At 40.9% G+C, this 12,867-nt stretch overlaps 1 protein-coding gene across 3 annotated transcripts in view; it reads right to left on the bottom strand.

Moving 5' to 3' along the window:
* SCIN (scinderin) overlaps positions 1-12,867 on the bottom strand; it is a 71,476-nt gene that overhangs the window by 41,518 nt on the left and 17,091 nt on the right. For 2 of the 3 annotated variants that reach the window (XM_065051184.1, XM_065051185.1), the window contains 2 exons: positions 4,121-4,275; positions 2,421-2,582 (listed from right to left, as the gene is read on the bottom strand). In XM_065051184.1, coding sequence (XP_064907256.1) covers positions 2,421-2,582; positions 4,121-4,222 — 264 coding nt within the window. In that variant the 5' untranslated portion in view covers positions 4,223-4,275. Of the gene's footprint in view, positions 1-2,420; positions 2,583-4,120; positions 4,276-8,641; positions 8,937-12,867 lie in introns of those variants that run through there. The other variant, XM_065051183.1, reaches the window with a different exon arrangement.

The raw sequence follows: 12,867 nt of genomic DNA, 5'->3' as shown, positions 1-12,867 counted from the left end.
TGTAACAGGAAATGGACTGGCACAAGCAGTTTTGCAGTGACATGGAGACGATCCTTCTAGTTAGCTAAGAGACTGAGGTAAGTAAGCCTTGGAAATTCATCTTATTTGACATGCTACAAAAATTTAAAAAGCACAAACCATAAGCTCATGTTTTTATTCAACTACTGCCCATTATTTTCAGACAATGACTTAGCAGTGCCCTGCAATGAATCCCAAGACTCAAGGCAACCCTATTTACGATTCATTTTGTTTCAATTATCAAGTAATCTACTTGAGATTTTTTTTTTTTTTTTTTTTTTTTTTTTTTTTTTTTTTTTTTTTTAGTACCCCTACATTCAATTAGGAGCTTCTGTAAAGACTCGCATATTTACAGTGGACCTCTAGTCATGGATAATGTCAATCTTACTTCAGCTTGAAATATAGTTCTTTTAAAACTTGCTCAAGATTTCCACCATGACTGTTTTCTAGCACTTTTGGTTCTCTATAGGCACTTCACTAGACTTACTTTCTACATCTTGAAGGATGTCACACATTGCCTTTTAATTTCCCACAAGAAAGGTGTGGTTTACATAACCTCTGATGAAATGACTACAAATGTCTGGATGCTGAAACACTTTTTTCCTTAATTGTTAATACATCCAAGAAAACCCATCCCTTGTATACCACTGATATGAGAAGACCAAGAACTCTTATTGGTCATGTGATTCAACTGACATTTCCTATAGAATGGTAAAGAGATCTAGATGTTGCGCACATCTTCTTACAAAGGCACAAGGTTGCATCACTGCTTGACCTCCATCTTGTCAAACAGGAAATCAGAAACCACAGTGATTTCATACCAAAAAAAGGCTCACAATGTGTGGTCAGTGTTAGAAACCAAGACTCTAAAGTAGTATTACATTTCAATTGCTTAGTGACAGTGCTCTGCTCTCAACAAATGTCATCAAAAGGGATGAAACCCAAACTATACACATAGCACCACTAACCACCGAAATGTGTTTCATCAGTGTCATTGTCATGTCTGCAGTGTGACCCAAGTAAGAATTTTAGGTGAACTGGGTAACTGCAGCACAGTAAGGGTCAGTACAAGTCAAATTAATGGAGTACATCCAGTTCTACTGGGTGTCCATGGGAAATTAACTCCAAACCAGAAAACTCAGGCCATGTGACAACCTGACAGCAAAAGCAGTGCTTTCTATCAGTGTTTAGTTCCAGCTTTCCCACCTCCCATGGGTTAACTCTGAAAGAGAATAGATTATCTGAGTGATGATTTGAGTCTTCTGTGCACCCTAAATACAAAGTGACAGAGAGAGATGTTTGGATACTGATCACTTGGCGGTTTCAGATGATTAGACCACCATGCCATAAGAGGAGTGGGATTAAGTTCAGAAAACACTGGTTGATGTTCTTTCTGAAGGCTGCTAAGCATGATAAAATGCTAATAGGCATAATCAACACAGACACTTGATATTACCACACCAGGGGATGCTTTTCAGAAGAAACAGCCAAACCTATAACATGAGTTCAGAGTAGCTCCTCTTTTAAACAGAACAGAGAACTCTTCTCTGAAATCTTGGTGAAGAAGCTGACCACTTCCTTATGAAGAACACAGTTAAGATCAACTACAGTTGCTGCCTTGCTGATAAACTGTTTTCTTTCATATGCTCTTAATTTTATGTGCAAGCATATCAGGCAGTAGAATAATTTCAGACTGCTAACTAGCATCTAACTAGTGTGGACTACATCCCAGCTACCACTTTTAGAATTCATTTTAAGACTTTTTGATACTAAGGTGAACATACAATACTTTAAGCCATCTGATGCAAGCAAAATTATCTGTCCAGATGCATCTGTGCTAAGTCTGTCCCTCTACTTGCTTTCAGCAGAAAGCCTTGAAGTGTGGGATTGCTTCTCAAGTGATCGCTTGAAATACTCAAGTAGTTTTATAACTCATTGTATGACAAGTTTACTATGACAACTTCTTTTGCATCTATTTCTTTAGAGTGAATTTTCACAATCGAAGTTTTATGAAGAAATGCTCTTAAGAGAAAGGTCCAACCTGTGTTCTGCTCTGAACCTCAGCGCTGATTCCATTCAGCTGGCAGATAGTGTCAAGGATGGACAAAATTAACCATGAACAGCTTACTGTTCAAACATCAGTAGTAAAAAATCTCAATATCTTGAGTGGGAAAGAGAACCATTTCCAGAAGGATAATCTGTGCATACTTCAGAAAACATTTAGGGCAATTTTGACCTTTCGAAGTGGGGTCAAAATGATAGAACTGAGTTTCTAAAACAGATTCTTTCTGTCAGTTTGCGCAAATGACAAAATCAGTTGTGCATTTTAGCATATGATTCAGACCTTTAAAGGGATGCTGCATCTCTACTTTGCAGTGTGTTTAACTCTAAGAAAGACTTACAGTTCCGAGGTCAATAATGAAACAATCTCCTCTATTGAAGCTGGTCCAAGCCAGGGGAACTTCTGTAGCTCTTACAACTCTCCGGCCCTTGATATGCAGAAGCCTCTTAGCACTCAGATCATTAGTAACAACGTGATTAAATCCAGATGCAACACCACCTGCCTGAATGAAACAAAAACAAAGCAGCAAGCTTTATTTCCATTTAATTTCTGCAAATTTACCCTCTTACTACAGCTGAGGAGCTAGCAGAGGAAAAAAGATTAAAAAAAAAATAAATCACAACAGCTTATGCAGTGAGAGGTGAGCCAAAATAATATACTGTTTAACAGTGCTGAACACAGACCAGGCCGACTTGGGGAACACTGCTGCTACTGAACTCTCAGTTGTGAGCCTCTATCTGACAATGGAGATATCACTTGGCTTCAAAGGGTTTTCAGATGAACGGGAAACGGGAAAGCACGGGATTTACTGCACTCTCCTGCATCATCCAGAGGATAAGGTAATGCTGAGCCACATCGTTAGAACAAAAATCAGTAGGTCATCAAGTAAGGACTGATAGAAAGCAGAAGAATATGGAGATCCTGTACAAGTTTTCACAACTTCTTTAAATTCAGAGGTTTGGGAGGTTTTAGTACCTAGTTATGTGTACAGGAAGGAGTCATTCCACAGCAGCTCTGTAATTTTCTGAAAGGAGTATTTGCAGCTTAGGAGGCAATCTAGCAAAGAGCATCAAACTGGGGAAAGCGAGACCAAACTATTGATTTTGCAATCTATAAAGTGTAAGTTTAAGCCACATTTGTTCATGTAAACTGACTTGGCCATTTGCCTCTGAGACAGCATTCTGCACTCCTCCAGGAGACCCAGATCTTGGGTTGAAATAGAAAATGTATCTTGAAATTACGAAGAAAAAAGAGTGGGCAGGTCACTGTCAAGCTCTCTTACGCGAGCAGAGTTAAAAGCTTCAAATTAGTTGTGTAGACTCTGACAAGTTACAAGCCTCCATAATGTGAAAAAGGCTGACTGATCAATGGCCCCCAGAGCTCCTGTTACAGGGAGATTCTCAGGCGATACATTACTTTCTTCTTAAAAAGCACAGATGTCTCAGAAAAATTCCTTCCAAAGAGTCTGCTTCTGGAAGTGACACAAAGCAGCTGACAGTACAGCTTTTTAAAACATAATTTTTTCATGAAAAGTATTTGGAAGTTTGTTTTACCTACCTCAAGTTAAAAAACGGCAGTAGGACTGTGAAAGCACCATTTTTAGACTAAAGTGAGGTTTTTGTCTTTTCCAGTCTGCTCATGTTTTTAACCACTCAAGCACATTGGGTTCTGCATTTGAACAAAATGATTCAGTCTACAATACAGAAATGGTTTCTGTGACATGTACTGCCTCCAAACCACAGAGCACCTACTGTGAGCACCCTTAGACACACAAGTATGAAATCTCAGGACAGCTTGATTTGGGAGTCATAGGAAAGAAAATAAAACACTGGAACTTGTTTTCAGTTGTCAGAAGAGACGCTGGTAAACAAGGTGCTGCCTTCTGTACAAGTACTGGGACTCCTATAGTTTAGGATAGATAGATCTAAAACCACTGAACATTAAGACAAAGTTTTTAAACTTACCATAACATGCAAAAAAAAAATTTATTTTACTTGGGGGATGATGTTTCAGAATACATTTTGACCGCTGGCTCTTTACCTTGTATTTAATTCCTCCTTTGAAGTAGCTCACAAACTCGGTAGACTCATATCCTTGGATTTCTCTACTCTGCACAGGCTTCCCTCCTAAATAGTCATCCATTTGAACAGTGAAAATAGCTGCAGCGGTGCTTTCGTCCTGGGTACATTCTTTCCCTGAAATAAGAGTAAATATTATATAACTTTGAATTCTTCTGGAAAAAAATGTTTCTATGAGCATCAGGCGCAACCTTCAGCAGGTTGTGCAGCCCACATATATGTTGCAACAAAGCACTAGATCATAAACTTGTTCACCACCAAGCACACAGTCATCCAGACCATTTCTTAACAAGTTGTAGAACTGCATTCGTAGGAAACAAAAAGTGAACAATAGCCAAGTTTGTCTTCTCTCAGCCTCTTTGAACAATAAAGCATTTTAATTGAATTTAGCATGACAAGAGTATATAGTAATGATTTTTGGACTTTGAGCTGAATTGCAAAAGCCAAGGAAGGCCAAAGGGCTGATTAGATGGTGAACCTATTTACAGTAAGAGCAACTTGCCAAGCCACAAAGATAAAATAACTCAAAGAAAGTCCTCTTGACACTATAATGCAAGCAAATGGTATTTTCCTTAGGTATCTTATTAAATTGCCTGGTACAGCTGGGCAGAAAGAAAAGCAGCTTTGGGGCTCTGATATTTGCTTCATGAGGTCACACTTTGGTACCTTTCAGAGATGAGCCTAGTCTTAGGACTGTGGCAAAAGGGCCTCCTTAACTAGTCTGTTGATGGCCTAATCACACTGCAAAGCAGGCTGTATATTAAGTCAAAGCTTTTAGCATGGGCTCAAATTTTTGGTGAACATTTTCAGCAGTATTGATTGTTTCAAGAAGAGCACAAGCAGGATCAAATGTCTCAAACAACTGGCTTCTCAAGAACTTTTGAAGAGTAAGGAAAGATAAAGTCTTCTGTTTAGGATGTATTTTTTCTTTCTCAGTAAGAGGGGCATGCTAGTAACAGTTCTCAAGAGCAGCTTCTCACATTAACTATTCCCTTGCTTCTAGGTGACTGAGTGGAAAAATACCACAGAGCTCTAGACAGATATAACTTTCACAGGCTGTAGGAGAAGGTGGAAGTGTGTACTGAGGTCTTGGTGTCACCCCATCGTGTAGCGAGTCATTGGTGTCACAGAAAGCCCACTGATAAGGTATTAGGAAAGAATAAAGCATGGGAGAGGGGGGACAGGGATGCTTAAGAGCATCAGTGACCTCGCTCCTCTCTTAGGGAGGGTAAGCACCTTGTTCATGGCCCAGCAGAGCAAATGCCCCAAGACAACTCCCTTCTGCCCACCGAACAGTGGTTCTTCTCTCAGGAGCAGTGTCACCACTGCCACCACCACAGCTTTTGAGGGGACACAGGTGCAATAGAAGCCTCCAGAAACAGCAAGGATGAAACAGGGAAGGGATCCAAAGAATAACGGAGGCACAGGGAAGAGAAGAGCACAAGGCCTGACCAAAAAAGGTAAAAAACATTACTGAAAGCAGGATGTAACACAAGACCCTCTGGAAAAAAAAAAAAAAAAAAAAAAAAAATTCCTCATCATTCAGAGACAGAAGAACTTGCTATGTGGCCAGATACTTTCTCAGACCTGGGTACCACCTTAAAGATGGTGGTACAGATTTTCTTTTTTTAAATAGTTATTCATATCCCTTAGGAAGAGATCATTTAGACTACTTGCAATTACACAACAGGGTTCAGGGTCAAAGAAAACTGGGTTTGGAACAGTTTTAGAGATAAGAATCACTACCAGGCTCAGTCTCACAGCTGCTATGCAATAAAATACTCAGTGACTCCCCATTAAAAAAAAAAAATAAACACAAAACCACACACAACACAAGTGAATATCAATCCCAGTGTAGGTTATTCAAGCTTGTATGAAAAACAGATTCATCTTACAGTCTGAGGCACAAACAGCTATAAATAAACCTAAGTATATAAGGAAAAGAACAAATATTTTTACCAGACTATATCCTGGTTCACATGGACAGGTCTTAATCTCTGGGGACAAGGATTAAAAAAATAGTCAAAAAACACCATGCACAATTTTATTAAAGATAAGTGGAGTATAGCCAGTCTTACTCCCACAAGTAGCCTCATACTGGCATAATACATGTTGTTTCTACTAGTGATAGTTTCAAGTTGAGACACCTCCCTTAGGATTAGTAATTTAGCAACTACAACATCCCTCAAGTGCCAGTTCAGACAACTGAGCCAGGATCTCTGAGCAAAGTTAAAAATGGATACAGCTACCATGACACAGATGCACATCAATTACTTGGCCATACCAACATCAGTGCAGCACCAAAATGAGTTTGTTAGAAATTATCCAACCTGGGCAGCACTTCACTGTATGTTAGATATTTGGTGAAACAGTAGGTTTCACATAGGAACTGTCAGACCAATAGAAAAACTGTTTGATCACTTTAACCCTAGGATGCCAGTCACAGCACAAGACTGTCAGCACATCAAGTTCACAGAACACCTTCTCATGGTCTAGACCTCCTTCTAACCCCTTGGGTATAAGCAAGGTATTAGGTGGAAGTTTGCCCCTATATAATATGAAATTCAACATTCTGCTTTTTTCTGAATTTGGGAACTTTTTTAGTGAAGTCAAAATCCTTTCAGACTCAAAGCCACCATATGACACCCACACAATTGCACATGCCACAGCTGACAGGCAGGAGTAGGGACATGTCAACAAATGGTAAGGCCTTGGTAAGTATCCAAGTCTAAAGTCTGTAGGGCTTCCACCAATCTGATTTCACAAGAGTTCTTCCCATCCTAAAGTCTGACTGCTAATGACTACTGTAACTGTTCAAAGACAGCTTATGCAAAGTCTTCAGAAGGAACCTACTGAGGTCTGGCTGACCCACAGGTTGTAAAGCCTTTTCTCATGAGCATAAAGTTTGGTGTATATAACAGTGGTGAAAATCAGTCAACAAAAATACCAGAATGATTCAAATTCTTGCCATGGGTGTGACTGCCCTTGCCCATACACCTGTATGAAGTTCTGGTCTCCTGTTGCTATTAAGCTTTCAGCAGTGTCTAAGCGTCTCCACTCAACTACTGGAATGTCTTGCAAGCTGGAAGGGATTTCCCAGTAGCTGGCCACACCACTGCCAGCTGACTAAGAACAATGTGTGCACAGATTACCTGAAGCTATTCACAATATCTGGACATCACTACATCAGCACGAGATATAGATCAGCATGTACAACTAAAGGTCGTTAGCCAACAGCAAAGAGGTTTTAATTAGTGCAAATATCAGTCACTGTATTTACTTCACTTCCAGACACTAAGAGGCTTTGCATCTTTCCCTGGTGCCTACTATACCTTAGCTGCTACGTAAATAGTTCTAACTTCATCAACAAAGCTCTCAATAGCCAAACCCTGCTGTTAACTAGCAGTGCTGTGGCATAAGAACATCTGTCAGAAATTAATTTATGCTGCCATCTATGATTATAGTCTTGTCAGAGACAGACACTGTCCCACATGTCAGCTGGATAACTGGTAACACATGCAAAACTACACAAGCTTGAAACATTTATGCAGAAACAATCACCGCTTTATCTGTTGTTCTTTTTCAATGCATCTAAAAATACAATGAGAACCACAGAAACTCAAACACATTAATGTTAATACACATTGACGTGTCTTTATGTGCACTCACTGAGATAACTGCCTACAAACACAAACCGGATGGTGAAATAAGAACAAAGTAGTAGATTTCAGGCAACTACACAGCAACCACTGTGGCTGGATGACTTGGTGACTAGACAAAGAAGTCTCAAGAAATCTCCAGAAGAGGAGGAAGTCACCTAAAATGCATCCTGATGTCAGACCTCTGCTTTGCTGTAAACACTGTGCTAGTCAAGGTTGAAGGCAAAGGACATCAGCCCAATTGCAGTGTTTGGAGGGGGTTTACTAAGCTGTCAGACTGATATTAAAGAGAAGAGGTTTTACAAAAAACCTGGTACCTTTGCCTCCAATCTCTGTATCATCAGAATGCAAAATTAGTCTAGCCGAAAAAGGCCACATGTGGGCACAAAGCGGTGCAACAATGCCACAGGGAAATGGCTGAGATGAAAGTTGGCCCTTGTAGAAACAAAGGCAAGAAAACTCTTTATCTGAATGAAGGCAGGATTTCACTCATGAATCTTGTTTGGATGCAGCCAAGACTTGACTTTAACCCTTCAGTACTCTTCCAAATCAACATAGCAAAGCAAGCAAATGTTCGCTTTTCTATCAAACCCCACTCTCACTCATGCCCAGAGCCCTGTAGCCCCCCCACATCAGAAGCACTGTGGCTTGGCATCACCCAGATCCTTGGCCGTAGCCCTACTTATATTATTTAAGCGCCTCAACTTGGAAGCTGCACACACACAGCACTTCTGTAGAGAGAAAAAATTCAGTTCCCGATACCCTGGAGCTCAGCGAAGCCGCAAGACACTTCAGCACCAGCACCCGAGCCCCCCGCTGCCTACCGAGCCAGTAGTGGAGGCGGTAGGCGGTGCCGGAGGGGCGGAGGACGGTGTACAGCACCAGGTAGGCGTCCCCCACGAAGAAGTCGCCGTGGAGGCTGGGGGGGACGAGCACCAGGTCCAGCTGCTCTACGCGCCACACCTGCAGCCCGCTCTGCCGCCCAGCCTCGGCGAAAGCCGACGACGGCCGGTCGGGAGCCATGCCGAATAGCGAAATGCAGCACCACTGCCTCCCCCGCGCCGCCTTTATAGCGCGCTCGGCCCGGCCCCGCGGGCGGAGTGGGAGCAGGACCGGTCCCGCCCGGCAGCCCTTCCGGGGCGGGGGTGCGGCCGCTGCTCCGTTGCCGAGCCCGGTGAGGGGAGCGGCCGGTCCCCTCAGGCCAGCGGGATGCATCTCCCAGCCCCGGCTCCTCCTGGCGGCCCCGGTGCAGGCCGGCCGAGTTCTTGTGTATTTATTACTCTTATTAGTTTTTAGCATGCCGAAAAGACAGACCCGACACAGCTTTTCTGTCTGTGCCCAAAGGCATTGCAGAAGTGTTATAATACAAGCAGCACCCCTTGCTGCAAACGGAGAATTTATCTTTATTCTAAAATGAGGAAAAAAAAAAAAAAGGCAAGAAAGCAAAGAACAGCCGACCTGACCCAGTAGCTACAGGTGTTAAAGGGCTGCTCATATTGCCTATATAATTATCACATCTGCCCTGTTTTTGTAAGCTGCTTGTATCAGAATACAGAGAGTTTCTATAGCTTGCACTTGCTGCTGGGCTCCTTTTTTTACCCCAGATTGGAATGGCAGAGCACAGCTCTCATTCTCCATCCAGTAACTTTATTTTGTTTGTTCAGTGTTGCCAGGATTTTTGTTTGTATTTTTTTGGGGGTGGTGAATCTTGTATCTTTTTGAAGATTCTAGATGAAGCCCAGAAGTTATTTAAATTTCCTGGTCTCAGAAAATGGAAAGCATAGTACTGGTGTTTTTTCCAACACCATGCAACAACAACTTAAAAAGGGGTAACCCCACTTCCTACTTGCCCTAGCAGGTTGTTACAACATAAAATTTATAGCAAAACACTGCTTTCATCTGATGTTGGCAGGAGATAGATTTAATTTGGGTAGGATACAGATAGGTACAGCTCATGCTGTCAGTTTATCAAAAAGTTACATTTCAGAGAGGGTTGAGTTTAGGTCCTGGCTTAATTTTAAGGCTCATGATTTCCCCACTGGGTTATTTTATCAATTTAATACAAGCAGATTGCAGGTGTTCAGCTGTGCATGGATCACGGCTGCCTCAGTAAGGAGGGAGAGGCACAGAACTAAAAGCAACAGAACAGCTGGAGAGCATCTTCTCTGGCATAAAGTTTTAAAAGGCACCTCATCTAAGAAATCCTTTTAAGTATCTTCCCTGCCTTCTTTTCGTGCTGTCTGGTGTACGATTTAGCTATTGAGGGAAAAGATACCATTTCACAATGTGTACCTACTACCATCTCTCATTTTGGTGAGCATCCTGCCATCAACTTGCCAGACAGAGGTGTACAGAGGTGTACAGGCACCCTAAGCTCTAGCCCCACTGTTAAAAAAGGGAACCTGTGGGTGCTCTGCTTTGTTCAAGATCCAGCTGAACGTTTCGCAGCTGACAGCCAAGATTTCTCCCCTTGTTCTGCCGGGGCTGAAGACTTGGTGAGGCTGAGCCTACTTGATAAAGCACTATGCCTCCCAAAAATACTTTTCTCTAGATAGTTCACCATGTGAAGAAGAAAAAAAAAATTTGGAAGAGCAGCCAAAAAATTGCAGCAGTTCCAGTTTCAATATGGTATCAGCTGTTTTGAAATATGCGTAAGTGGTTTCTGAGATTTACCCTTCCATCTATGCCAGTTGTTCTTCTTTTCACTTTTACTCACACACACCAAGCAGTTTTTCTTCTTCTCATTGCATGTCTTTTTGTATCCTTTTGCGTTAGTTAGCTTTAGTCAGCATGCGTAGAACTTACCACATTCTCAATAATAGTATGGATTTACTATTTCTTCTGAAGCAGGCGAGTTGCACTCACTTTCGAAATGTGCTGGGTTTTGCCCATACGTGAGCTAAAACCAGCCCCAGTGTTAACCAGCTTCATGCCTCCTCCCTGATCTGCCTCTTGCCAAGATGAGATTGTTCGTGCACAGATTGCACAGGCCAGTGGAGTCAAATTTACATCTCCTTATTCTAGCTTTAAATTTTAAATCGACTGATTGAATGCTACTCTCAGCTGTAATCCCCCTTGCTGTCAGGAGAGACATGCTCATGCCATTCATTCAGCATTGACCGTGCCCAGTATCACACGCCAAAGGACAGAGGTTATAGACACAAAAACAGTTTAATTGTTCTGTGTCAGAGTCTGTTGCGCTGCTCATGCACAGAGGATATTAGTACTGATGACAGAATTTTTTCATGCCCGAATTTGTCTTGCTAGGATTATGTACTATGTAACAACTTCCTGTCTGCCAGCCAAGAAAATCTTGGGTTGAAGTTTTTACCATAAGTGCCAGGATATTTGTTTGTACTCTTCAACACTAATTTTTTATCTGTTTGCAAATCTTCCTTTGCAATCTCACTGCTGCTATGTATGCCTGTCATTTTATGAAAGTTGTGTTGTCTTTTGTCTTGATCCATTTGCATCTAATTTTTTGTAGCAAAAATAAGCACTGGTATTGTTAATATTACACAGATTTTCATAACACTTTGAAGAGTCAAGAGCTTTGTCATGTGCAGTTATTAACAATGAAATTTTGGAGGAAAAAATGAGAAGTATCTTAGGATTTGTACATTCAAAGAAATTTAAAATTACTTTCTACGTGCTTATGCATGTTGTTTGCTGTAGTAATTGAAATGGAGAGGACTACAAAACAACATGGGTTTTGTGACTCAGAAGTCCCGAGTCGAATTGCAAGTATTACACTCACTAAAAATTGCACTAGAATGGAATTCGAGACTGCCTTAACACCACACACATCATGTGCTCAGCAGCTGAGGAGCTCTGACTCTCCAGATTGATTCTTCAGCAACAGTACTGCCTAAGAAGGGCATCCAGAGGAAGCAATCTGAATGTTGGCTTCAGTCAAAAAATCTAGGAGAACATTTTTGACACTGGGCTAGTGGGAAGTGAATTGTTAATTATTAAATACATTGTAGCTCTCTGCATTTTTCTTATATTCTTCCCCTGAAATATTCAATAAGCAGCATAAAAGTTTTATCAAGAAATACTGATGATATATTCATCCCAAACCAGAGTACATCATATCTCAAGGAGTCAGAGAGAGGGGACTGAAGCACTCCTTCAGCAATCCCCTATCTTCCAAGAGGCAGAAGGTCTCCTATATGTTTATATGACATGGCATTTCATTGCATGATCATCGGAGTAGACAAGATTCAGAAAAACATTCTCAGACTCATCGTTTTACCCACCTTGGCTATCTAAACAGAGAAATACTGTCATTATTCACATCAATGATTTATCAGCCTGTCCATCTTTCCTGCTCTTTTGGTCTACCATAATAATAAATCACACTGTTCTCTACAGATATGTGACTCGGTAATTTTCACCAAAATCATCCCACTAATCCTTAAGTTTGCTTCCTTATGTTTAGATGTAGCAGTCTCAAGTTTGATGGGGAAAATCTCCAGCTCTTTGCAAAGAGTTCAAGTTTTCAGTGAATCAGTAGATCTTGATTTGAAATAGAAATATGAAAGCTCATTATTTATTAAGAAAGATTCAGAGGTATTGGCCAGTAATTATTACTTAGAGAGTTTAATTAATACAAGGCTACTTTATATCAAGTTGATAACTTTGATTATTGCTACAAACCCTTTTTTTTTGTTTTTTATCAGTTTCCAGAGTATTGCTGGGATTCAATTGCACACTGCATTGTGAAACAAGATGCCTCATGAAAAATGAAAGGGCTACATATGAGGTATTTACAGAATTTGTCTGCATAGACTGACATTCTGTAAGTGCCAATGAGTAGTATTTATCCATTTTGAATTTGAAAATACTGTAATTTTGATCTGACTATAATTTCAGAATGATCTTTTGAGTGTCAAGAAGTGATAATTGAAGGTTCTTATTTGTACGTTGCAGCATACAGGTTTTGCTGACAGTTTAAGTTATTTTTGAATACTTGGAAAAGAGGACGAGAAAACTGTGACATTCCCATTTACCATCAGTGCAGTAACTGAAGTTAAAAGCATCCAAGTAA

Source organism: Columba livia, chromosome 2, assembly GCF_036013475.1.
Source record: "Columba livia isolate bColLiv1 breed racing homer chromosome 2, bColLiv1.pat.W.v2, whole genome shotgun sequence".
In the NCBI taxonomy this organism is placed as follows: Eukaryota; Metazoa; Chordata; class Aves; order Columbiformes; family Columbidae; genus Columba; species Columba livia.
The sequence above is the reverse complement of the archived record's forward strand: the minus strand, read 5'-3'. Positions and strand labels throughout refer to the sequence as shown.